The sequence below is a fragment of the Ipomoea nil genome, unplaced genomic scaffold (genome assembly GCF_001879475.1).
Source record: "Ipomoea nil cultivar Tokyo-kokei standard unplaced genomic scaffold, Asagao_1.1 scaffold0188, whole genome shotgun sequence".
Lineage (NCBI taxonomy): Eukaryota > Viridiplantae > Streptophyta > Magnoliopsida > Solanales > Convolvulaceae > Ipomoea > Ipomoea nil.
Genome location: NW_017616616.1, coordinates 1,761,144 through 1,788,522, shown reverse-complemented (window position 1 = coordinate 1,788,522; position 27,379 = coordinate 1,761,144). Strand labels below are relative to the sequence as shown.

Genomic DNA, 27,379 nt, shown 5'->3' with positions numbered 1-27,379 from the left:
ACCCGGTAAAATTTTATGAGTTCGAACCTCAACAACAGCAGGGTAAGGATTATGTCTAAGTGGACAGATCATTGAGTTACCGTGATTTACATTCTCCTAAATACTCTTTTGGCAGGAATAAGACACCGTAAAAATTTTCAAAAATTTTAAAATATTTATAATGCGGTAAGTATACTTTATAGAGTACTATAAAGTAGATCAAGTAATTAAAGACCGTATTATTTTATTTTTATTGGTGGAGATTAAAGACCGTATTATACAACTTCATTGAATATAAAATAACATTACACGTGACACCATAAAAATTCCCTGTATATAAATGCATTGTGAAAAGTAATGTGAGCTTGACAAGGAAGCAATTTCTTAAAACATGAAAAATATAAAATTAAAAAAAAAAAAAAAAACATGTCTAAAGAATATATAATCAATTATTTTATAGTACAAGTAGATTGTGGTTCATGAGCTCCTGCAGGGTGAAAAGCCCAGGCCAAGGTGAACTTCAGCTTCAGTCTTCCTAATTTTTTTGTCTCACAACTCTTACATTGATTACAAACTCAACTATGAATAATTAGCTTAATTACTCTTCACAGGTAAAAGGAATGGTCTATAGCATAACATTAACAAACAAAACTAACACAAATACTTAGTTACTTCCACGGGTTCAGTAGTTTGTGCTGGGCGCCAAGTTGAGTCCTCAAGACCATTTGTTCCCTCGGGGATTATGTCGATAGGCATTCATCCTCGAGTGTGATGTGTTTGATAGAGTTTGCGCGTATTAGAAAGTTTGAACACAGCATTTCAGTTTCCTGAAGTGGAGTCGTTCCTGAACTGTTGATCTCCTCCCATGGGAGGAAGGAGAAGGGCGAGCCTGGTTTTGTACCTTGCAATGCGCCTAAGCCTTTCTTCTCTTAATCTGTGAATTTCTCGGTCACAGCAAGACATATCACATTAATTCGATGAAAGAAAACCAAAAGTCAGCCTTTCTCGTGCCATCATAAATTCGAAAGGGTAACAGTTCTTTTAATTATAATTCTTCCCAAAAGGTTGAATCCCCAACCCCAAGGGCCCCCCACACCAATGCAGAAGAGGAATAAGATGACGAATTTAAACTACGTTTTAAAGTATTTGATCCTCCATATTTTCTATCGTCTCCTTTGGTTCGTTTTGCCTTGTTTGGATGGGGAGGTGGAGACTGGGGAGGCATATTTGGTCAAATATATTCTGAATCATAAAATTGCAAAGGATTGTGAAGCTTACTTGGACCTAATTCTCTTTGCACGCTTGACATGTATTTGCAAAAGCTTTTCTGTAGATAAATGCTCAACTGATACATCATCCTGAAATTAAAAGAAACCAACATTATTTATCCATTTCCTATGCAGAAGAATGCATTGTCAAGATCGTTGCCTTGATAACTTTTAAAAAATATATCATGACCTTGGCATTACTTACAAGTTGAATCTACCATACTTTAGAATCTGTATTCCTACGAGTAAGGGATACTCACAGGGCTCCAGTTCTTAGGAGGGTATTCCTTAGTTAATGTCTTTTCAAGATATTTGGCACTCAGCAGAATTCAATAAAGTATGATATATTTGGTTGATACCAATTACACTGAAGGCAATGGTTAGTAGAATTTTCCGACTTTGGGATCAGTGCTCATAAATTAAGAACTCACCTCTTCCTCTTCTCCTTTATCTTCTTCCTTCTTTGCAGGCGACTCAGCATCTTGTGGAGCCATAGGCAAAGGCCTGGGAAGAGACTTTACAACATCCATATATTGTGGCTGCCATATGGAAGTAGGATAATTACATTCACCAAAAAACACTATTATTGTATGTAATCTGGAAGTAGGATATCAGAAAGTTCATTTAAGGGGGAAAATGAATGTGACAAAATCTAACAGAGAAGAAAACTTCAGTTATTCAGACCTGAGTCGCTTCAGGAAAACCATTCCTCAACCATGACCGACAAAGAGCATAGAGTGAAGCAGTATCAGAAAGTTTGACCTGCAATAGTAAACAAATTTAATTTTACCATTAAAAACAGAACTTTCCTCAACCAAGCTACAAGTTCAGAGAAAATAGAGACTAATATGATTGTCCACAAAACGTCATGGATATCATATTACATACAGCACCATCAGACTATAAGAGTGCCTGGTGCCCCTAGTCAAAGGAGATCAATTATAAAGTCAGATCATAGTGATTATAACTTTTCGAAACATTTAGGTCAACATGAGTACTACAAGAGTAAAAATATTCCTCTGAATTCGTTCAGAGAAACTATGCAACAAGTAGCAGGAATCTACCTTTTCCACTTAATATAAGTTCCTTTCCTCTAGAGCCCCCAACCACAACCTCCAAACCAAGTGTTCTTCAAAGATTTCTCAAACTACAAGAGTTTAAAAGGGGATAGGATCCTTCAAAATTAGTTTTTGAATCTTATGGAGCAACAATGTTAAACATCTTAATTGCTCAGTAGGATATACTTGATTAGCTAAGATCTGTTCAAATTGATGCAGACTTCTCCACATTTGAAGGATAAAAACCTTCTTCATTTCTCTTCAAGTACAAGAAACAAACTATCTTCCAATAGCAGCATAAGGAAGCACTAGTGCATAAAAAAAGGAACAGGATCCTCTGCTGATACATTCAAATGTTGTAATTCTCCAGTAATGGAAAAATGCCAATAAATTAGCACAATATATTAGTAATTTGCTAATTTGCTATGTCAATTTTTCATGAGATAAAACCAAGACAGAGGCATTCAATTTTATATGTAATAAATCTTTTAACAGCAGACATGTGAATATGTGATGCACACTTTATTACAGTAACTGTTGTAACTCATTTCAGTGACAAAAGAGGAGCTAGTTTATGATAGTAAAGAAAGCAACATTTACTTTTATATCTATACAAGCAGCTAAAAAAAAAAGCATTCTCTGCAAGTGTTTAACTTAGAGAAGGAGCCAAAGAAGGGAACTGAGTAAAGGGGCAATATGCTTACCTTCCTTTCTCTAACTATTGCAAAAGAATCATCTTTACTCCTGTCCCTGCAATGAATAGATAATTAAGAATTTCAATATGAAAATATATGGAGCCAGGTGTGACATCAAAAAACTAGATGAAAGAAAGGATTTTACCTTCCATCTTTTGAGCCACTGAAATCAGAAAAAGAAGGCAGAGGTGGAGCCAGCTAGAACAAAACAAAATGAACATCAAGTTAATAGAATAATAGGTCAGAAGTTACCTTAATGAGCTTGGAAATGTTATAAAGACTTAGAATAGCCAATTCATTGTGTGAAATTGAAGATAGGACCTCAATTTACCAATTAAAGTCACACCAAAGAAATCACCCTAAGTTCTAACTTTCTTAAATTAGAACAGTTTTTTTCTTTAGAACAAGAACTAAATATAGCATAAAAATAATTATGAATAGGAAACCTCTCTGATTTCCATTCTTAAGTTTTGATTCTCAATTCTCTGCTTTCCAAATGTGCATACTTATTATCCATTTTCTTTTCTCTAATTCTTCTCCATTCTTCAGAAATCCTTTACTGCCTTCTGATTAACTAAACGAAACTTGAGGCATTACAGTTTTAAATGCCAATAGAGAGTTTCATAGCCAGAAATCGAAACAATTAAATCCGCTTTCAACTTCAGTTAGAAAATCAAAAGCATTAAAGTACCTTTGGATGCGCAGAAGTAACTGGAACACCTTTGACAACAACAGGCATAAGAGGTGCAGCATTGGCAGTAGAATTAGCATGAGCGGCGGAGGCAAGATGCGCGTGGGGCAAATTGGTCGGCCTGGAGAAGCCCAAGCCCTGCCCCAAACCCGGATCCATATGAGCAGAAGAAATCCCGAAGGGGGGAATAGAGGAGGAGTACCCAACCGCAGGTCGGGCCAGATAATTAGTTTGATTAGGAGTAGGCGCGGCAGGTCTGGAGAGAAAGCCCCGGCCGGAGGAAGCGACTGGATAGAGAATGCTATGATGCTGCGGCTGCGGCTGCGGCGGCGGCGGAGGAGGAGCGGTGGAAGGGTCGGAGTGCGGGGGGCGGGGAGCTAATTGGGAGTAAATGGGGGTTTGATTTGAAGAGAACCGCTGAGGTTGTGGAGGGAAAGGATGTGGCTGTGCAGTGACAGGTGGTCTTGAGTTGGAATATAGAGGTCTCGTCGTCGTCGTCGTCGTCGCCGTCGCCGCCGTGGCGGGAGCAGCTGAGGCGGAGGAGGAAGGGTTGGGTGGTGGCGGAGGAGTAGAGATAGCCATGGCTGATGATGGCGCGGAATTTTTTGGTTTGGGGAATTTTCTTTTGTTTTTATTTTTTGTAAAAGAAGATTCCTACTTCAATTAAGAGTTTGAAATTCGCAAATCGTGACAGTGCGGAAGCGGTAACAGAAATTGAATACACGTGTTAGTCCAACGCCGTGTGGAAAGAAATTTCGGATGATACGACGTCGTTCGCAATTACCATTACTCAATTAACCGAGAATTTTTTTTAAATAACATATTTCTGAATATTATTGTAATTATTGCTTTAAAATTAACAAATAAAGTATTATCCGTACCCATATTACCATGGCTTAAAGGATGTGTAGTTTTTTGTAAGTTCCAATTAAAAATAATATAAAAATGAGAAATTGAAATGATTGTCATTTGACGACCACTCTAATTGTCTAATAAGTACATGCTGTTAGGCATTATGATTCTCAATTGTGTTTTTATTTTTCTTTTTTAATTTAGAAAACAATTCTTCGACAAGAATTTAATTTATTTTTTTTTCTCTCACATCACACTCTTTCTTCCAACACAACACAAAACCCACCAAAAAATCACCATTGGCATTGCCTTTGTAGTCATAAAATCACTAATGGAGTCATAGAATCATTATAAGTAAACACATGTTTCCAAACTACTGATAGAAACCGGCCATGGAATTATCGGCCTTGCTTCCAAAGAACTCTTTTTCTTTTTGCTCCAATACAATCGGGCATCAATAGGGAAGCATCAAAGCCAATTACTCCGGGGACCTGCTTTTTTGGTAGTAGGCACTCTGCAGAATACATAGATACAAGGAGATGAACTCAACAATTCAAGAATCAAGAACTAATCAATAAACATTTAGCAACCTGAACTAACAATTAAGTTCTCATCCACACCCATGCTAAATGCAAAGGGAAAGGTATGCGAGTCCTAAGAGATAATAAACGCCTATAGAATACACATCATGAAAAGCATCCCGCAATGCAAAAGGAAAAGTATGTGAGTCCTATGAGATATTAATATCCATAGAATACATATCATGCAAAGCATCCCGCAATGCAAAGGGAAAGGTATGTGAATCCTATGAGATAGTAAATGTTCATAGAGTACACATCGCCCAAAGCATCCATGATGATGGAAAGATATGTGAGTCCTATGAAATAGTAACATCCATAGAATACACATCAGACAATGCAAAGGGAAATGATGTGAGTCCTATGAGATAGTAAATGTCCATAGAATACATGTCATGCAAAGCATCCCGAGATTCAAAGAGAAAGGTATATATGTGCGTCCTATGAGATAGTAAATGTCATAGAATACACATCATACAAAGCATCGCATATCCTCCCAAATAAATAGAACACCTGCACAAACACTGAGATTCTAGTACTGGATGTAGTACTTGTCATATTTAGGCAATAGTAAGTAGTAACACAGAATGTCTAAGGAGGCAGAGTTCCTGTTCCTTGGTTAATTTTTGGAACCTCATGATTGAGCTAGATGCATACAAGTGATCAATGTCATTGAGAATATGGAAATCTGAAAATCTTGAATGCAAAAATTGACTTTGATAATGTTGGAAAAACATTGACCAATAGAAATCTAGAATGAATACAATATCAAGTCCAATAAGATACAAGGATTTACCAAAATAAAGAAGAGACATTTTTATTCCTTGTTGAGCATATTTAGTTGCCTAAGTGAAATACTCAAATTGCTACCATCTTTCTTACTGCATGAAATACTTTCTACACATTGGAGATAACGAACGCAAGGAACTGAATTGAGCAGACCAATTTCAGATGAATTAAGAATGAACGAAACCTGTAGAACTTCATGAACAACTTTGATTTGTTTCCATCACCAGTCCAAAATGATTCTGATTCTGGTACAAAAGATCAGTTACTATTCTTTAACTCGCAACTTCTACAAGAATGTTTAAATGGCGTATATCGATATAACTATTAGAATTAAGCATTAACCATATGACTGGAAAATGTTGAGCATCAGATAGAAGCCAAATGTTCACACCATCTAAGCAGAAAATATGGCTATCAGGTAAAAATGTAAAATAAATAAATAACAATCAGGTGATCAGTAGATCCAACATAACATTGCATCATACATGATATCAGTCACCTAAATCAAATAGGCGAGAAAATATGGCTAACCAATTTAATCACTATCTTTTGTTCTTCAGAAACAGCAGAATATACAGTTGGCATCTCCAATCAAAGTCACCTAACAGCAAGTAACAACAGTAAGAGTCTGTTCAATCACCGAATTCACATATTAAAACTGGAATTTGAACACAAGCACATGGAGATACCAGATAGTCAGATACACTGCTACTCCTAATTTTACATTTTCAGATGGAAAACTGGAAAAGGAAACATTCTTTCAAATAACGCAAACAGAATAAATTCGAAAAACATCAAATCAAATTAAGTATAAACAGAGTACCAGACAACGATTCTTCAAGCTTTCACTAACCAGGCAGAAATGAAATGCACAATGATAAGCAACGAGCAAACGTCTGAAGATAACCGGACTAAATGAGAAAACAGCACACAAATAAACCGATCATCCTTACGTCTATGGCAGTCGCGGCAACGAGAAAAAAGGCGGTTCCAGAACTCAGAATTTCGATATTCAAAATTTTGGGAATTTATTTGGGGATAATGATGTATCGGGTCTGATTATTGGGTCTTACCTAATTCGACTAATCCGCGCCAAATTTCTATAACTTTTCTACAGGCCCAATATTCAGGCCACCTTCAGTGAACGGTCGCAAATATTCACAATTTAAATAATAAATATTTACAATTTACTTTTTAAAAATTCACAATTTGTATACTACAAACACACAATATTAACATATATATAACTGATTACCTTATTTCGTATTTACAAGTTCCTTTCAAATAGTGCATTCGCACGAGAAAAATACTTCATGTACTCTCAAAAATCTACTTCCAACTTTTACTCTTACTTGTGTTCAATTTTGATTGGTGGAAGAAAAAAATGAATGGATAAACATCATGGCCCTTATTAAATTGAGCAATTAAAACATGTCAAATCATAAGGAGTAGAGATTGAAAGTACATGCAAAATTACTTGTTGCACAATATTAACATATTAGGATTTGATGACCTTATATTGTATTTACAAATTCTCTTTGTGTTTTGATTTATAAACAAAATTTATATTTTAGAAGTTTACAATTCTAAATTTTCAATACTAAAAATACACAATTTATACATAATTTATGACCAAAATCTACCTTGTAAGATGGACCTTGATCCATGATATAACAACTCCAAATAAATGAGAACTTCTATTTATATTTTATTATAAATACCCAATGAAATAGCGGAGTCAGCAAAGACCATTGAGTTGAATATGTTAACCCCACCTCCACGTTTAAAAATAGAATATATTTAATAATTAAATATGAATTGTAATTATGACATCATATGGTATAAAATTTTGCTCTTATTTTTTAATAGTTTTCCAATTTCATTACATTATATCTATGTAAATTTTGAATCTTCAAAGTCTTCATCATAACTAATCACTAATAGATTAAAATCAGTAAATAATTCTTCAAGTTATCAGTGGGGTTCAAACTCCCACCTCTACCACTAAAAGCAAAATTAAATGTCGATTGAACTACTTGAGCTATTCAATAGGCACATGTCCAAGATTTAACTTTGCACAACATATTCCAACCACTTTCACTTCTCTGTGTACTATAAAAAGTTTTTGTCCCAACCAACAAATATATAAAAACAAGAGAGTTACTACTGAAAATCTGTAATGGCCTTGTCAAAATTAAGGTACGAGTAAACAAAATCTTTAATCCCTAAATTATAAATATAATAAAATTTTAATTCTTAAATAATTAAGTATTAAAATTTTGACTAATATGACACTTCAAAAAATCATTATACTACCGATCATAGTCCACATTGCAATTTTCCATTTTAAGTTTGAAATGTATTAAGAGGGGGAGGGAATTGAAGCATGTGTTCAATCTCAACTAAAAGTCTAAGTTGATAGTTGGATTACCCCTCACGTGTGCGCAACACGTGGACCGTAGTCGCTTATCGGGTAACATGGAGATTCGAATCCATGACCTTTGGGCTGGCTCTGATACCAAATATATATATATATATATATATATATATATATATATATATATATATATATATATATATATATAGGGATGTCAATTTAGCCCGAACCGGATGGACCAACCCGATAAAACCGAAACCGACAGGGCTATGGCCCGAACGGGCTAGCCCGATAAAACACATTAGCCTGACGAGTCCGAAACCGATTAGCCCGGTGGCCCGATAGGGCTAGCCCGGAATTAAATGGGCTAGCCCGACAACCCGAACTATTGAAAACTATTTTTTTATAATAGAAGTGATGTGAAACCTAACATACATGGAATAATTATTATAATTAAAAATAAATAAATAAATAAATAAATAAATATATATATATATATATATATATATATAAAATTTAAAATAAAACTTAAGTTTTTAGTTTTTTTTTTTTTTAATTTAAAACAACATTAATCTAATATTTTGACTAAAAATTGATAAGGACGGAATTCTTCGTCCCTGCCAAATTCTCCGCGGGAACGTAGATAGGGACTATTTTCAATTTTTCATTGAGGACGGAGACGGGGAGTATACGTCCCGCACCTGCACCCGCTCCGCCCCGCCCGCCCCGTTGTCATCTCTACTCTAAATATGGGTACTCACTTTCAGTTTTTAATTTTAGTTCAGATGGTTCAACCCGCCCGATTAGCCCGACAACCCGAAGTTTAGGGTTAGGGCCAAACCGAACCCGAGAATAAAATATTAATAAACCGATTAGCCCGACAACCCGACAGCGCTAGCCCGAAACCGAGTGTGCTGGCCCGATTGACATCCCTATATATATATATATATATATATATATATATATATATAACCCATTTTAAGATTAAAGTTTAATCTACCTATAGATTTTTTTTTGAGTACTACTGACTTTGTTACAATGCAATATTTATTCATAACAACTTTATCAACCAACTAAAACACAAAGAGTCAATACAACCTCCCATATAGGAAAGCACTTGGTGCTATCAGACCACAAGTTCAAATAAACTATTTATTATACTCTAATACGTTCAAAAATTATTTTAATTTTTTTTTTCAATTTTAGAAATTTTGTCCTTAGAAAGAGTTAATTCTACCGGAGGTCCCTTGTCTTTAGTGGTAATTCCAAATTTAGTCCCAGACTATCGTTTTTGTCATTTAACATCCTATACTATTATTTTTTGGACACTTTTAGTCCTTTTCATGAATTTTCATATTTTTAGTAAAGCATTTTTGTCTCTTCATATTTTTCTTTTGTTATTTTTTTCTAATTTCAACTGGTTTAAGCGGTTTACTAAAAATCGGTTGAAAAATATAGTTACTAAAAATCAGAGGTTAACTAAAGTTTTAAACCGGTTGAAACCGAAAAAATAACAGAAGAAAAATATGAAAAGACAAACATACCCCTACTAAAAATAGGAAAAGTATCTAAAAGATAATAGTTTAGGATGTTAAAGACAAAAACGATAATGTGAAATTCAATTTGAAATTGCCACCAAAGGATCCTTTGGTGGAATTAACTCCCTTAGAAACAACAAAGCGGAAAAAAAAAAATAGTGGGAATCGCACGTCTGCCAACTCGCACGTGCTAGCGCTTCAGGATTCATGAAGCATTTGAAAAGAGGATTGTGATTCGAATAATGTTTATACATTTCAACTTCATGTAGAATATGAATATCTTAATGAGGTTTTGTTATAAATTTTCACTTATAGGTGATTAGTTTTTTTTTTTTTTTTTTGAAAACCAAGGCCAACTATATTTCATTAGCCATATCAGGCAAAATAAATGGAGGTGGAACATTCCTCCACGTGGATCGTGACAAACTAGCACTTACATGCTTAGCTAAAGAATGAGCCGCTTGATTCGCGACCCTAGAAATAAAACTAATCTGAGAATCAGGCATAGAAGAAAGTAAACGAAAACATGAAAGCAAACTAAAACCAACATAGGAACGAAACGAGCTACTGCTACTTAGACATGAAACAAGAACTGAAGAGTCACTGTAAACTTTAGCCGTCGAATAGCCGTTATCCTTTAGCCATGATAGAGCTTCGCACACCGCCATCGTTTCTGCCATAAGGGGGTTGTAAGGACACACCATCGGGCCATTCACCGCAGCTACAAAAACACCATTCTCCCTCACAATGAAGCCAAAAGCAGCGGCATGTCCAGGACCGTGAAAACCAGCATCCACACAGCATGTAATACCCTGAGCCGAAGGTGTGTGCAATTGCCTTGGTTGCCGCGCTAGACTATTCGCCACACAGTCACTCCACGCAGCCCATCTCGCTGCAAAGACCCGGCACAGCACCTGAGGGGAAGGTAACTTCGCCTCCCACACAGCTGAGTTCCTAGCCATCCACAACTCATGAATGAGACCGCACATCATCATCCCCTGTGTTTCACGTGAATAACCAGCCGCACCACCCAGCCATAACTCTGCCCAATGCATAAAATCAGAACCATTAATCTGGGGTTTCGGGAGCTGAGAAGCAATCCAAACACGAGAAGCATATTCACAGGTACAGAAAATATGCATAATACTCTCTTCTAACAAACCACAAGCAGGGCAAATATTCAATAAATCCACTCGTCTTATAATTAAATTATCAAGCGTGGGCAAAATATTAGAAAGGGCTCTCCACATTAAATTTTTCCATTTCGGAGGTATGTTTAGCCTCCAAATTCCGTTCCAAACCGCCGAGCCGTGTACATGGATTTCCCCAAGCCGCTTATAACCCTCCTTTACCGAATAGCAGCCCCGTAAATCTCCTTCCCAGTACCACACATTATCATGCACTAAATTAACAGGCAACTGCACTATCTGAGACGCAACATGCGGATCAAACAATTGTTGAACATAAGGAATATTCCATGAGCACAAATCAACATCAATAAGATCCGAGACCAACATATTGTGAATTATACTCGACTGGCTTGCAGGTACAAGAGTCCCCTGAGTACCTGGCAGCCAAGGATGGGACCAGACCTGCGTGGATCTGCCATTACCAATACGCCGCTTACACCCCGATTTCACCAGCTCCTGACTAGCCATTATACTCCGCCAGACATAACTTGGATTGCCCCCTATGACAGCATCAAAGAAAGAAGTAGTAGGATAATACCTTGCCTTAAAGACCCGGGCTACAAGAGAGTCTGGACATGTCAGCATCCGCCACCCCTGCTTACCTAGCAATGCCAAGTTAAACTGATGCAAGCGTTTAAACCCCATGCCACCATACTGCTTAGGCTTACACATTCTGTCCCAGGCATACCAGTGGATACCATCCTCCCTGTCATTTCGGCCCCACCAGTATCTGTTCATTAATCTTTCGAGAGAAGAGCATAAAGTTAGAGGTAACAAAAAGATACTCATGGTGTAAGTAAGCATGGCCTGCGCTACACTCTTCAATAAGACCTCCTTACCAGCCCTGGATAACAAACGCTTGTTCCAAGAACCAAACCTTTGTTTCAACTTTTGCTCTATATATGCAAAAACCACCTTCCTATTTCTTCCAATAACCAAAGGCAGACCCAGATACTTACCAAAATCCTCAGCATGGCTTACTCCCAAAGTCTCAGCAACAAGGTTCCTGACATCTCCGCTAGTGTTACGGCTGAAAGAGACACTTGACTTATTGAAATTAACCGCCTGCCCAGAGTGAGCCTCATAAAAACCAAGACATCTCTTCACCTCCAAGGATTCCTGCAGATTAGCTTTAAAGAACAGGAGGCTATCATCTGCAAAAAACAAGTGTGATATTGGAGGAGCCCCCCGGGCCACCCTACAGCCATGAATAAGGCCCTTAGCCTGAGAATCCTGTAACAGCAAAGATAAACCCTCCGCGCATATTATAAAAAGATAAGGAGAAAGGGGGTCACCCTGCCTTAGACCCCTTGTGGGTATAATCTCATCAGTTGGGGAACCATTCACCAGGACTCTATACCGTACTGTCTGGACACATAACATAATCAACTGCACCCACCTCTCATCAAAACCCAACCCGAGTAGCATCTGCCTAACAAAAGGCCACTCCATCCTGTCATACGCCTTAGCCATGTCCAGCTTAAGGGCTGCCCATCCGACCTGTCCCAACTGCTTCCTTCTCAGATAGTGACCAACCTCGGAAGCAATAAGGATATTGTCCGAAATTAGCCTACCTGGGAGAAAGGCACTCTGTGAGTCAGAAATTAAACCCTCCAGAAGCGGCTTCATTCGGTTAGCTAACATCTTGGCCATAATCTTATATAAAACATTACATAACGCAATAGGCCTAAGGTCAGACACTGACTCCGGATTACACTTCTTTGGAATCAATACAATATTGGCATCATTCAAAGCAAGGGGAAAAGAAGCACGAGATAGACAATCAATAACAAAGTCAGTGACATCCTTACCCACAACATTCCAGAAGGATTGGTAGAAACCCGGATTCATTCCATCCGGTCCCGGTGATTTGTCCTTCCCCATAGCAAATAAAGCGGCTCGCACCTCATCCGGCTGAAAAGGTCGTAATAGATCATCATTCTGTTGCGGTGTAACACGGGCATGTAATGTGTCAAGATTAAAAGGCCCCGGACTTCCCCCTGAAGTGAAAACATTCCTGTAATAATCAGCTATCAAAGCACTCAAAGCCTGACCCTCATGCCAGGCACCCCCCTCATCTTTCAGCTTCTCAATACCGTTCTTCCTCCTTCTATGTGAGGCATACTTATGAAAAAACTTCGTGTTTAAATCAGCCCCCTGTAACCAATGCTGCTTAGCCCGTTGTTTCCAGAATGCTTCCTCCTGCGCCAGAACTGAGCTCAGAGTGCCATCCAAGAGCCTAAAACGAGCCAAGGAGCCTGAATCAGACTTGCCCCGTAAAGTGCCCATCTCCCTCCTTATCTCCTCAGTCCGCTTCCCAAACCTATGGTGACGCTCTCCCCCCCATCTCCGCAACCCCCGGCCACACGACTCAAGCCTAGCCTGGAGGCCCATCCCAGCCGAAACAGACCACTCATCCTCCACCACCGCCCTGCAGCCATCATCCAAAAGCCAAGCATTTTCAAATTTAAACCCCCGCGACCGGATAGATGGCGCTACCCCATAAATATCCAAAAAAAGAGCCGAATGATCCGACGAGTCTGTCTGTAAATTAAACACCCTTGCCCGATCAAAGAGCTCATGCCAGTCCGCACATGTCACCACCCTATCCAACCTCTCCTCCACCCAATCCACTGTCCCCTTGAAGCGTTCCCAAGTAAATGGGTACCCCACCATAGGTAAAGTCATTAGCCCACAATCATCCAATGCATCCCCAAACCCCTCCAACAAACCATTAGGATGCGACAACCTACCCCTCTTCTCAGACTGCATAAGAATGTCATTGAAATCCCCTAAAACCACCCAAGGCAAATCAGGAGCACCTTTGAGTGACCTTAAGAAATCCCATGAAGCTCTCCTTCTATCCCTATTCGGGTAGCCATAAAAACACGTAAGCCTCCAGGGGCGCCCATTCGGCAAAGACACCTCCAAGTCAATATGATTCTGGGAATAGTTCAACAGCCTAGCACAGTTATTTCGACGCCAAAGCAAACAAAGACCACCCTTCCGTCTCACGCTATCCACCTTAAAACACCCCTCAAACCCCAGTTTCACACGGAGCCTCTCCGCATGATCCCCCCCCCCCCCCCCCCCCACCATCGTCTCCATCAAAAACACAAACTCGGGCTTCTTCCTGGACACAAGGCCCACCACCTCATGAACTGTCCGTGGATTGCCCAAGCCACGGCAGTTCCAAAATAGGGTACTCATTGAGACTGGCGGGCCTGAACTCCAGGCTCCGCCAAACTAGATGCATCAGAATCAACACACATACCCTCCAATCCACCCTCCGTCCTCCGTCTTTTAGGATCCACTCTTACCCCCACATTCTCCCCCTCAACCCCCTCCTCCATCACCAACCCCGGCTGCCCACCACCACCCTCACCCGAAACATTCTGCCCGCCAACACCCAACCCCACTGCCCTACCCCCAGCCGCAACCACTGCCTGACCTCCCACTGCCATACCACGCTGTCCCGAACCACCATCTCCAAACCCAATCTCCCTCCTCCTCTCTTGCCCCAGCTTAAACCACTTCTCGCCCAACACCTTTGCCGGACTGTTACCCCCCGCTCTCAGACTTGGACCAAAAGGAAACTGCTCCGGTGTTAATAAAGACCGACGAGCCGCTAAGCAGAACTTGTCCGTATGCCCCATAATACCACAAAAAAAGCAAAACATGTGCAACCTCTCATAACGAAAATTAATCCAAGTCCATGTCCCATCCCTTAAGATCATTTTCATACGTCGTTTTAACGGAGTAGTGACATCATGAGTAATACGTACCCGGTAAAACGCAATCCAATGCCTTTGAAAATTTCGCTCATCGTAGCTTAAGAAAACCCCGGCGAAGTCTCCAATTCGTTCAAGAACCTTCACCGTACGGAAACCCGGGGGAATATCGTAAACCTGCAGCCAGAATTCTACGGTATTTAGCACCACCTGTGTCGGGTCTTCATCAGCCTTCAGTTCGTGGCATAGGAACGTAGCGTTTTCGAACGCCCAAGGGCCCTCATCAACCACCCTTCGCATATCCGCCTCGTCGAAGAAAGTGAAGAGATACAGATTGGGGAGCACGTCTGCAATCTCAATCCCCATAAGCGGACGCCATACTGAAGCCATCACACGCTTCATTATATCCACCTTCAAATTCCGGTCGGTAAGAAAGCGGCCAACTAATGTCCATGAACGCCGTTCCGCAACCTGCTGCGCACCACCGAAAACCTCCTCTTCGAACCGTACTCCCTGCTCCTCCTCTTCCAAACTAATGTCCGCAGTTGAAGCAATGATCGCCTGAACATCCATCGTTGCAGATCCCGCTGTCTGATCGCCGTTCGCATGCAAGGTAAGCCAAACCCTAGATTCCAGGGAGAATATTTGAGAGAGAAACCCTAGAATTAGGGAGGCTTATAGGTGATTAGTTAGTTTATTATTGTAATTTTTTTCGATTCAAGTAAATTAAATGATTAACATGTTATGAAAAACTAAACTACACATTCGGTGAATGGTTTTCCGTCTTCTAATTATTTGTTAAAGTAATTAGACATCTTTTTTAGGATATTGTCGATTCAGCGGGTGTGTTTTACCATATTTTTCTGACTTTTACAAGAGTCTTACATTATTGGTAAAATAGATATAGTCGTGTGGCACTATCAAGAATTGATATGACCATTTTGGTTGAGTTTGCGGGCCCCTAATATTAAACTTAATATTTTGAAAAATTAAATTATAAAATATTTTCAATTAAGTATCATTAATCGAACCAACACATAAGTGAGACATAAGAAATATATAATATAAATATTTCGAGTGAGCGTGGAGCAGATTTAGAGTGAATACGCATCCAATCCGCTGAAGGTGAATTTTAAAATTTTCATTCACATCCTCAAATGATACAGATCCAATCCGATCTGATCTACTAATAGTAGATCGAATGGCTGATTTTAAGTTTATAAAATAAATTAATTGTCAAGTACCTTGTGATCTGATAACATCGGTTCAAGTCCTATCCCAATCAAGAATGTTGGCATTGTCATATTGGCCAAATACTATGTATATGTTAGATTGTAGTACTCAAAAATAAAATAATTTATAATATAAGATTTCAAATATTTAAAAAAAAAATCAATTTTCAAGCATTTAATACAAACAAAAAAAAACTCAAATATCTAACTTTTAATACAATCTACTATACGAATACACACAATCTACTTAAATTGTGTGCAATTACGGAGTAAATTGTGTATTTATTCAATACTCTGCAAGTTCTCACATAAGGAGTGATCCTCATTTGAACACAATATATATATATATATATATATATATATATATATAATCAAAGTTATACCCCTCATTTATGTCCATGTTTTTAATGCTAAACATTTTGTACATTGTGCTTTTAGAGTTGTACTATACAATTTTTTGGACAAAAATACCCTTACCCCGTTATAACTTCCGTTATCTTTTCCATTACTTTTACCATGCACAAGCATCTACCATATCTTTTCCTATATTCTTTAATTATAACAATATTTGTAAAACATTATATATTCATTATATATTAGATTAATATAATAAATAAATTTTATTTCACTTAGATTATAATTAGTAAAAATTTGTTAGCTATTTTTAAAAATATAAATATTGGACATATGTTTTTGCGCATCGCGCATAGAAAAGACTAGTATATATATATATATATATATATATATATATATATATATATTAACTACAACGTTTTGGTAATGGATTAGCATAGCTGATGGGATAACGAATTTTTTAGAAATCACATATGTATTTAATCCACTTTAAGTGGATACAAATTGGATCGGATTGGATTTGACAGATTAGAGCGAATCCTTGCTCACCTCTAATAAATATAACTATATTTAAACTATTGTCAAGCCCGCTAGGGTTAGGAATGTCGCACTTTGTCTCTATCCACGAACTAATCTTTATAAGTCATTAGGTTCATGGTTCGTCATTAGGTTCATGGTTCGTATCTTGCTTATTAAACTCAAAGACAACGGTAAGTTGATAAGATTATTCAATCCCTTTCTCAGTCCTGATTAGTGTCATGAGAAATCATGTCCTATTAAGTATTGTACTTAATTGTTGTGAATTTTTATCCATTATATTATAAAATAGACGGATTAATAAAGAATATATAGATACAATGTATTTAAAATATGAACATGAGAAAGGAAAAAAAAGGAAAGCAATACAAGGGCAATATAGTCAACCACTCTCCATGAAAACCAAGTAGCGTGCAATAGATCAGGCCCATGGCTGCACATATAAATATAAATTATATATATAAACCCACAAAGCTAAACCCAAAGCCGAATTCTTTCCTCTTCTCCTCCCATTCAAAAACCCACAAGAATTAGAAACTCCAAAATAGAGAATTCAATATATTAGGAGACGAAGACGATAGACAAACCAGAAACGGATAAACCCTAATCTGATTTAACATGGTTTAATATGCGCATAAAATTGGACGTATGTATATAAATTGTTTGGTTATTATTCTAAGGGGGAAAGGAAAAGGAGTAATTGTCATGTCGAAGATTGCGGAGACGCAGAAGAAGACCGCATGGAGTACGTGGGAGGAGCTGTTGTTGGCGTTTTCCGTGAAGCGGCACGGGCTCAAGGACTGGGACTCCGTGGCTATGGAGCTCCGGAACCGGAGCTCTTTGCCTGCCCTCCTCACCGCTCAAATTTGCGAAGAGAAATACCGCGACCTCCAACGTCGTTTCACCAATAGCGATACGATTGTCGAGGAGGACGACGGTAGAGGTGGCGGCGGCGGCGACGTCGTTATTCCCTGGCTCGAGGACTTGCGGCAGCTCCGCGTCGCCGAACTCAAACAAGAGGTCCATCACCGCGATCTCTCGATCCAGTAAATGAATCTCTCTGTGATTTTTATTTTTTTTGAAAAAAATTTTACGTAGAAAAGTTTTTTGTTTACGGATCTGACGTAGAGATTTGATCTGAACAGGTCTTTGAAGTTGAAAGTGAAGCGGATGGAGGAGGAGAGAGAGCAGAGCATGAAGGAGAGGCAGGAAAAGGCCATGAAGCCAGATCTGGAGGACGGTAGAAAGGAGAATTCGGCCAACGATGCGACGGACGGCGGAGGAGAGAAGCTAGATGGAATCGTAGGGGAGGTCGTCTCCGGCGGTAACTCCGCCCATGAAAACCGTTCGTTTAACGAGTCGAATTCCGTGGAGAAGCGTGAACCGGATCCGGTTCACGTAACCGAGACTAAACCGGATCCGCAGGCAAAGCCGGCCAGGGAGAACTCGTGCAAAGATAGTTCGGATCGGCACGAGGCGTCCAAGACACGTCAGGAAAGCAAAGGCAATGACGTGCCAAACGACGAGAGGAAGGAAGGCAGTGACGTGGAAAGCTCCGCCTGCTTAAAGATGAAGCGGCGGAAGCGAGGGGAAGCGGCCGGCGGAGAACAAGTGGCAGCGATGTGGTCTCCCGCCAAACGGGCGGGCGCAGTGAAATCAGAACCGTTGGTTAGGCTTTTAGATGTTATCCGGTCTCACAAACATGGCTCGGTGTTCAAGCGCCGGCTCCAGGTTCAGGTAATAATCCCATGCTTCGCACATCGGTTAGCTATAATTTCTATCGTTTAAGATCTACCGTTAATTAAAGCCTCTGATTGATTTGACCGTCGGGGACCACTTAAAGATCCAAAAGGGGCATTTTACCTAATTGTTATTCTTCAACGGTCATGTTAGGTAATAACAGTTCAGGAAACCTTGCATGAAAAAAAAATTAAAAATTAAAAAGAAAACCAACTACCCAATAACATTCTCTCTAAAATTACTTCCTAATAATTAGTTAACCATGAAATTAATCAACAGTCCACTAATGAAAAAAAATTATTTTATTAAAAAAATTAAATAATGTCATATCAAGATGAGATATTAAATAACAATTTTATTTAAAATACTCTTTATTTTACATTTCTATTGATCAAACAAACTTACTAACCTATCCATTTTTTTCTTATTTTCTTTAATGTTTTATTATATTGATTCTTTTTATATTTAATAATACTTTTAAAGTAGTTTATAAATATATACTCTTTATGTTTTATACAGTAATACCAAATTAAATATTACAAAAAATTAAATTATAAATGAGATGGGTGCACGTGGGAGTCACATTATTCCGGTCATAAATGAGAAAATAATGAGATAAATTGAGTATTAAAGGAACACTTTATAACTCAATTATTATATCATTTTACTAGAATCAATTAATATTTTGTTTATTTTCGATAACATTTCTATAAATTTTATTAAATTTAAAATATATAATTTTTTATTTTGTTATTTAATGCAATAATTCTCAACTTATTGTGGGGTCAATGTTTATGATCTGTCCATATAATTGCATTGATATTTTTGTCAAGTATGTCACTGCATAATGCTTTCTCTTCTAATTTGAACCTTACCTCTTATGATCTTTTGAGGAGTAAGGTCAAAAAGTATTTTCATATAAATAATTGAGGAGTTCATATGATTTATTTAGATTTAAAACAAACCTATAGGCTACAAAGGTATAACTGTCCACCCACTGCACGTAACAAATAGATTATAATAGTCAGCACTAACTTTGTATTATAATTAAAAAAAAAAAATGCAGAAAACAGCCAAGTATAAGAGCATAATCCGGCGGCACGTTGATCTTGAAACGGTTCAAGCGCGGATAGATGACGGCTCCTACTCTTCCTGCTCCACCAAGTTCTACTTGGATCTCTTGCTGCTCTTCAACAACGCCATTGTCTTCTTCCCCAAGTCATCTCCGGAGTCGATAGCAGCCCATCAACTCCGCAGCCTTGTCATGAAGGAGCTCAAGATCAAGAACATGAACAACCAAACCCCATTATCATCATCAACGACGCCTCCTCCTCCCACCAAGGCTCAACCCGACCCCGAACAAGATAGCTCCGATTCTTTGCTTCGTTGTACAACGGCGGCCCCTATTGTAGTATGCCGCAGGAGGAGCTCCATTTCAGCTAAAGCTACTGCAGCCCCTGGTGATGACACGAGTCCAAAGGAAGACGACAGCCTCGCGAAGCTAAAGATGAAAGAAAGGTCGCCTGTGACGCGTGTGCGGAGCATGAGGAGGACTAGCAAAGGCCGCCTGAACCTGAACCACTCACAACCTACCAAACAACCCGACGAAGAAGAAGAAGAAGAAGAAGAAGTTGCAAAGGCGGAGAAGAAGAAGAAGAAAGAAGAAGTTAGTAGCATAGACAAGAAGCGAAAGGCCGCTGACTTCTTGAAGAGGATTAATAAGAGTTCCCCTACAAAGGAGACGTCGTCGATGGATACGCAAAAGAAGACTCCGCGCGACGGGAGGAGACAGCTGAAGAGAAATGCCACGAAAAAGAAAGACGGCCCAGCCACGAGGCAAAACGCCGCAAAAAAGTCCAAGGAGGAGGAGAGCTTTCCAGTAAAAAGGAGAGTGGGGCGACCTCGGAGAGATGCAGCGTCCGACAAGCTTGTGAAGGAACAAGACAAGGATGATTATTCCAAACGACCAAAGAAACGCATTAGGAGCTAAAACTCGAGTGTAGGACACCTTAATTTAGTGTAAATTATTTAGTGCCGTACTGTACTAGATAGGCTTGTTTCACACACAATTCAAATCCTCCTAGAACAAATCAGATTTGGGGATTAACTATGTTTTTGGTGGAAATTACGTTACACTCATTCTTGACGTGACGAGATGAAATTAATGTCATCAACTTTTAAAACATTGGTGCGCTAATTTCGTTCCGCCACATCATGAGTGCACAATGAATACAAATTGTTTTTTTTTTTGTCTTATTTTATGTGCTATTTTCCTTTTACCTAATAGAATAGCAGGCAAATATAGAGAAGCAAAGCATCCATTTTGTCAACATAAACCAAAAATAAAAAATAAATTTGTACACCATCACATGTTAATCTCTACCGTAACAATTTTACAAAAGGCACTAAACAGCCACTATAGAAAACAATCTTCAAGTTGACCTATTCACCCAACCCTAACACTAAAAGGATCATTGTTAGTACAGTGACACTTGAAGGTGGCATCATACAACATGCCTAACATTCATTCTGCCATTTTAAACACTGGAAAACCCACCAAAAGCCTGATATATCCCTGCTCCATTAGTTTAAATAGTTCCCCCCAACTACAATGCTAGTCATTGCCATCAGGTCATCACGTCATCATTCTTGCCCATGCATGAAATGACCACGTTCATCTGTTAAATGAGAGAATCAGATTCAAGAATCATGAACATAGCGACAAAGATATAATATGAAATATCTTAACGTGAAAGTTTAAATATTGATTAGGATTTGGTCAACATGTAGATGCAAACAGAAATAGATGCAAGAAAGTAACGAGTACTATTTTTCAGCTCAAATCAATACTGGGCAATCCGATAATAATGAATATTATCCACAAGTAATAAGAACGCCAGTACACCACCCTCAAAGGCAATAAACACTCGTAGTATGTTTGGTTCGCACACACAAAAGAAGTCAGTAATGGAATAATATTCTGTTGTGCGTTGTTTTCTATTTTGTGAAATAGAATTCTGTGTGATGAGCTGGTTTCCTTTGACACCGGAATAGCTATTTTTAGGAGACCCCACAGGTATTAACTATTCTTGACTTCTCAATCATAACTAATTGTTCATAATACCAAAAATGTCCTTTTTGTATACATAAACATGCATGCCACACCATACTAGCCTGTCCACCCGCCCACCCACCACATACTCACACACCACCAATACCAACACGTGCACACACACACAGACTATATTTGGTATGAGAATTTTTGTCGTGTGACTATTTATTTCTTTTGAATTACTTAAACCAACTAAACACTTGAATGTAATTCTTTCTGTGAACCAAACAATTGAATACTATTCCTATTTCTATTCATTATATGAATCAAACACATTTTATAAAGATGAATCATCACAAAATGGCAAAGCATTAATCCAAGGAGCCCAAATATGGTCTGCCCTTAATATAACAAAAGTTTCCATTCTCAAGGTGCCAAGGTACCACACGGAGATAAGTCAAATACATGTATGTAGAATGAATTCAGTGTTGTAAGGTTCTATGAGAAAGGTTCCCATGGCTTTCAATACCATGCCTAGAACCTTAGCAGCATCAACACAAAACAAGTGCTTTCAGGTATTTTAAAGAATGCCCATTTTTCTACTTTCCATGCCATCACATGCTATGAAGTTGGTGACATTTTGCACTAAATGCACAAACTAAGTGCAAATTAAAAATGAGTTTGAGCGCATAGCAAACATGTTAGGAAATAGAATTATAGAAAACCTAACTCCCAATGATTCAGCAATTCAGGTGCCCATATTCCAGTTAACTAGATTTAAAAATGCTTGAACACTAAAACAACTTCGCCAAGGATTTCAAATGCATTGGCTTTAGCAACAATTATTAAAGTTGACCATAGATGAGATGAAACTTAAGACAACAGAAGTAATATCAAAAGAAACCACATGATAGATAGAAAACCAAATAGGATGCCTTTTAGATCTTTATGTGTCTAAGGTGCCAAATGCCGCTTAGCCCGTGAGTACTTAGTAGAGATTTTATCATGAATAAGAATAACAAAAACCATCAAAGGAAGTAGAACTTAGATCCAGAATTTTAAAGTAACTGTACAATGATAAATGAAAAAAAAATATAATTTAGACCAAAAGTTTGAAATTAATTGTAGACAGATAAGTGAAAAATAGAAACCATGAGGGTTTGAAGTGAAGTTACCACTTTCGCCATCTGAAATCTCTCCTAGCCTTTGAATAGCATCTATAAGTGCTTGTTCATGCTCCTGCACCAGATAAATTAGTATCAATGTGCAATAAAAGAAAGACCAGTAACAAGTAATCAACATTCAGATTTACTTCTAACCTTAAGCACTTTCTTTGCCTTTTCAACCTCTAGAGGATCAGGATTGCTGACACCAAATACCCTCTCCACCTAGCCAAATTCACCAGCCAATCAAAAACCACAATGGTGAGAAATCTAAAGTCTACACACACACACACACACACACACATATATATATATAAGCATCAAACTGCTGCTACATACCTCCTTAATTAATGTATCCGTGTGAAGTAACTGAATATCATCCATGCCTTTCTTTCCAATACCATTCTGTGATGGTGGAAAGTCCTTTCTAGATTGAGATTTAGTCAACCCCCGACCTCTCCCTAGACTTGGAGCACTATCCCGACCAATAGCCCTATTAACTACATGGCCAGGTCCCTCGTCCCATTGTATATCCTCTGGAGAAATCTGTCAGGGAAGACAAACTAGGTCTAAACCCAAGCGATCTTATGAAATAAGCAACTATTTTCCTATATTAGATAGGGCAAGAATATAACTCCAAAGCATAAGTGAAGGTGCATCAACTAAACCAAGCATGTCATGTAAGATGGAAGTTATTGAAAAAAAAAAAAAATAAAGAAAAGAAGTCAGCAAACATGATACACTCATGTAAAACTAAGCAGAGGTTTACCTGGTCATCAGTTTAAACTAAAGACCAGACTTCAATAAGCAATTGAGCATTAAAATCAAAATACAGTAGAGCACCATAGCATTGCAACCAATGAGAATGCATCCATATTACTTTTTTTTCTCCATTTAAATCTTAATCGTCAACTTCTTCCACATTTAATATTTTTATGATGTCTAATTTAGCAAGCCCAACTTGCCTGGGAAGAGGGTACAAATGGCATAAACAACAAGACGTAAAATACTTATTTTGCAAAGGTAAACCAAAAAGCTTACTAAATCATGGCTTAAATAGCCTGCTGGCCTTGTGTCATAATTCATAACAATTCTAAAGGTGCTTTGAATGACTTGTCATTCAATAGCTTTGTATGGAGAAATAAGTGCCTTCCATGGCATCAGTCAAATAGTTTATTAAGATTATCAATTATCACAAGGGTAAACTGAGCTTAAGGGTAGACAGCTGCAAGAAATAGTCATGAAAGAAATTCATTGCAGGGTTCTACAAAAGATGATTTTGAGACCATGAGAAGACATTCTGCATACCCAATATGATCATTCTCTATTGCAGACTATTAAAGAGAATTTTCCAGTCAACTTTGGACCATACTCTATCACGGTCAAACAATGCAGTAGGCTTTATAATAGAAAATATGGCATGAATTACATGTCAATAAGAATAATGGTTTACCAGAAACTAATAAAAGAAAAATCTTTCCAAATATTAAAAGTCAGAAAATCTCATAATTAAATGCATTCTACTGCATTTAACTACCTCTGATAGGTTGACCCATTCCCATGTCTCATTTGTGGTGCCCATGTCATAAACAAGAGCATGTCGTCCCTGAAGAGGGTACCCCAAAACAAAAACAAAAACAAATTCAGCACTTACACATCCTAAAAGCAACTCCATGAAAAAGAAATTGAAGTGAGGAATACCTCAGTTGGGTTGTAATCAGTAATGACAGCTTCATAGAAATTATTGTCATCAGGCCATCTAGTCCTCACTTTCCTCCCAACCAATGGATCATATGAACCTCCCTCAGCAGGTTGAGAAATCCGATTACCAAACTGACCTCTTCCAGAAGGACCAGATGGAGGATATTGCATTTTACTTCCAGGCAGCATCTGGCCCTGTGAAAATGTTAGACAGCAGAAACACACCAAGCCGAATAAATAAACCACATAAACTTTGGAGGCTCTAATTCAGCTTACAGATTTATGTTTTTTCCCCTTAGGCCCCATCATAGGCCCTCTCTTTGCAGCTGATGAAGATGGCTGGTTCTGTGTAGCCACTGCTTGTGGATGAAAACTGGCTGACGGCCCACCAAAGGATTGAGATGGTAAAGAAGGGGGCATTTTCTGTTTCTTTCTAGAAGCTGAAACTGAAGGACTGGGTACTGGATCATGAACGGCTTGACCAGTGTTGATCATTCCTTGCTGATGCCCACCAGACTGTCTCCACTCCCTAACCAAATAGGTAAAGATCAACACCAAAACTTAAATTTGACGCATATCAAAGCACCACCGGACAAAAAATATGCCACGAACTCAAAGGACAGAAAGGAGGGAAGTAAAGGAAGTAGGAATGAGGTGGTAGTTAACCGTATTCTTCGGATAACATCATCAGAATTGACTCTGCCAAGAAGTTCCCTGTGCTCTTCATTTGACAATCTCAGTTCTTTCCTAAGCTCAGTTATCAAACTTTCCTTTTCCTGAAGAAAATACATTATGTTGAGGATTCCTTTAAACCTGATGAAACAAACATGAAATAATAGATTCACATAAAAAAAAAATTACTATAAAGTGTACCCAAGTAATGGCATCGGCCTGCGCCTTAAAGGCCCTCAGAACTGAACTGTATGCTTCTTGCTCAAGCTGGTGGATTTGAGCCTCCATATCAGTTTCTCCATACATTTTAGGATAAGGGACAGAAGCCATGACAGCAGATCTTCCATTACCAGCAATGCGGCCACCTGGCCCACCTCCTCTAGGAATTCTATTTTGATGTGAGGGAGGAAGATCATCATCAGTCCCTACAGGGAAGAAAACAATGAGTGTAACATGTACAATTTTGTACACCTCATGCCATTTATGTCAAAGTATCCATGAAGGAATCCCAGTGAAAGCATAGATTAAAAAAATGTCTAATCCAACTTGTCTCCTACTAAGTGTAGATTCAATGGTAAAACACAGAGACAAACTTCTAATGTCTAATTGCCCCTCTCATTGTTACACAGGCAAATCTCCAGCTATCACTGAATAGTAGGAATCTTGGGCCGACATTTCTACAAACACACACACAACTGAGGATAATTTTCAAAAGGAGTTTCCTTTTTGAAATGAATTCAAGAATTGAATCCTAAAACGCATGCAGAAAATCATAAAAGGTAGCCCCAGAGCCACAGTGCACAACCCTAAAAATTCACTCCAAAAAAAAAAAACAAAATTCAAATCTTTTGTTGTGCCAACTGGATTACTACTCACCGCTGCTGTCGTACGCCCCGTAATCCATAGCCAGCTTGCAGCTGAACTTTAACAAAACAGCAAGAACCCTAGCTGGCTGGCTAGGCTTCGTAAAAAGTTTTCGACAAAAAAAAAGTGCGGAGTAGCGAAAAAGCTCAGATACTTGGAATCTCGGAGTTGAAAGAGAGACAGCGTGAGCGCTACGACGGTGCGATTGAGGAGTTAGGGTTTAGAAACAGGCGATTCAACTCTGTGATTCAGCGAGATAGTCAGATAGAGAAGGGAGACGGGAGGGGAGAATGGGTTGGGGGAAATGCGGACGTGAAATTGTTTTGTCAAATCGGGTTAATTTTTGGGATTGAAATCCGACTCGTTTTTTCCCTGTTCGGTTCGGAGATTTGGGTTGGCCCGCTTCGTTTCATTTATTCTATTTTCTAATTTATTTCTTTACAAAAATTAATACTTCGTATAAATTTAGGATGTTTTATCATATATCTCTCTCTATGCTGAGCTTTCTGTCTATTTGTGTAAACACAAAATTTAGCAGTATGAATAATAATACTATAAATTCACTTGAATAAGTGTTTGATATTATCTATATTTAAATTTAAATTGTTTGATAATATCAATGTTTATCAAATATTTAAATCCAACATTATCACTTAATAAATTCAATATTTATCAATATACCCAATATAAGGTTTTACTAAAAATCATCATTAATTAATAATTATCACTCAATAATTAACACAAATAACCAGCTGGTAAAAAGTTAATCTAATAATCCAATTAATATGGCATTGACTTGAATGGTCCAAATGTCCAATTAACATCTGACCTAATTGATTGTGAGCACCGAGCATACAGGAACAAGACTCCCTTAAGTTTGGAGATTTTCAATGATCAAAATTTTATATATAATGATGTTTTTATATATATACTTATAATAAATATAAAAAAATTATATATTATTATAATTTATGTGAGTACATCGGTGTACTATGCAAAACTACAAAGTGAATTTAAAAAAAAAAAAAAAAAAGTGCATCAGTTCTTAAATTATACTTTCACGTATATTATAGATGCACTTTGTAATTTTGTGTAGTTTACATACTCACATGATTTGTCTCATCGAAACATATTTATTTTACTGTTGTAGTATTTAAAAAAAATGTCCAACTCGTACACACAGACTTAGCTTAATGGTTCAATAGACAGTATTTTAGAAAAGACACCAAGGTCCAATAGACAGTATTTGAGAAAAGACACCAAGGTTTAAACTTCGGTGGTGACAGTGTAGAGATTATGCCCAAAGTGGGCAGATCCC

The 27,379-nt window shown here is 38.1% G+C and overlaps 3 protein-coding genes and 1 long non-coding RNA gene across 5 annotated transcripts; 1 reads left to right on the top strand and 3 right to left on the bottom strand.

The window, feature by feature from the left end:
• Positions 1-392: 392 nt before the first annotated feature.
• Positions 393-4,357, bottom strand: LOC109181666 (formin-like protein 3). Its single transcript, XM_019331540.1, has 7 exons — positions 3,692-4,357; positions 3,146-3,198; positions 3,010-3,055; positions 1,932-2,009; positions 1,679-1,786; positions 1,258-1,337; positions 393-913 (listed from the first exon to the last, which is right to left on the bottom strand). The coding sequence occupies exons 1-7, from the start codon at positions 4,271-4,273 to the stop codon at positions 799-801; spliced, it is 1,062 nt and encodes a 353-aa protein (XP_019187085.1). The 5' UTR covers positions 4,274-4,357; the 3' UTR covers positions 393-798.
• A 475-nt stretch (positions 4,358-4,832) lies between these two features.
• LOC109181681 lies at positions 4,833-6,973 on the bottom strand. Its single transcript, XR_002054248.1, has 4 exons — positions 6,764-6,973; positions 6,442-6,511; positions 6,095-6,155; positions 4,833-5,057 (listed from the first exon to the last, which is right to left on the bottom strand). It is a non-coding gene; the product is annotated as an uncharacterized LOC109181681 (long non-coding RNA).
• Positions 6,974-17,321: 10,348 nt separating this feature from the next.
• On the top strand, positions 17,322-20,865 carry LOC109181643 (nucleolar and coiled-body phosphoprotein 1-like). Its single transcript, XM_019331508.1, has 3 exons — positions 17,322-17,915; positions 18,015-18,606; positions 19,676-20,865. The coding sequence occupies exons 1-3, from the start codon at positions 17,518-17,520 to the stop codon at positions 20,597-20,599; spliced, it is 1,914 nt and encodes a 637-aa protein (XP_019187053.1). The 5' UTR covers positions 17,322-17,517; the 3' UTR covers positions 20,600-20,865.
• Positions 20,866-20,930: 65 nt separating this feature from the next.
• Positions 20,931-26,395, bottom strand: LOC109181653 (protein EMSY-LIKE 3-like). 2 transcript variants are annotated; one of them, XM_019331526.1, is made up of 10 exons: positions 26,074-26,395; positions 25,399-25,622; positions 25,192-25,301; positions 24,802-25,054; positions 24,526-24,714; positions 24,362-24,430; positions 23,164-23,370; positions 22,981-23,049; positions 22,837-22,900; positions 20,931-21,287 (listed from the first exon to the last, which is right to left on the bottom strand). In XM_019331526.1, exons 1-10 carry the CDS (start codon positions 26,099-26,101, stop codon positions 21,253-21,255), a joined length of 1,248 nt encoding a protein of 415 aa, XP_019187071.1. In that variant the 5' UTR covers positions 26,102-26,395; the 3' UTR covers positions 20,931-21,252. The 2 variants fall into 2 exon arrangements, with proteins under 2 accessions (XP_019187071.1, XP_019187062.1); XM_019331517.1 differs by having other exon boundaries at positions 24,526-24,720; positions 26,074-26,394.
• Between the last annotated feature and the right edge of the window lie 984 nt (positions 26,396-27,379).

Coding starts and splice junctions, on each gene's coding strand:
- LOC109181653 (XM_019331517.1), bottom strand. CDS start 26,101: ATGGATTACGGGGCGTACGACAGCAGCG. Junction 24,431..24,525: donor CTGATTACAACCCAACTGAG/GTATTCCTCACT, acceptor TACCCTCTTCAG/GGACGACATGCTCTTGTTTA. Junction 22,901..22,980: donor AGGCAAAGAAAGTGCTTAAG/GTTAGAAGTAAA, acceptor TATCTGGTGCAG/GAGCATGAACAAGCACTTAT.
- LOC109181643 (XM_019331508.1), top strand. CDS start 17,518: ATGTATATAAATTGTTTGGTTATTATTCTAAGGGGGAAAGGAAAAGGA. Junction 17,916..18,014: donor CACCGCGATCTCTCGATCCA/GTAAATGAATCT, acceptor TGATCTGAACAG/GTCTTTGAAGTTGAAAGTGA. Junction 18,607..19,675: donor AGCGCCGGCTCCAGGTTCAG/GTAATAATCCCA, acceptor AAAAAAATGCAG/AAAACAGCCAAGTATAAGAG.
- LOC109181666 (XM_019331540.1), bottom strand. CDS start 4,273: ATGGCTATCTCTACTCCTCCGCCACCACCCAACCCTTCCTCCTCCGCC. Junction 3,056..3,145: donor AGTGGCTCAAAAGATGGAAG/GTAAAATCCTTT, acceptor TATTCATTGCAG/GGACAGGAGTAAAGATGATT. Junction 914..1,257: donor GCAAAGAGAATTAGGTCCAA/GTAAGCTTCACA, acceptor AGAAATTCACAG/ATTAAGAGAAGAAAGGCTTA.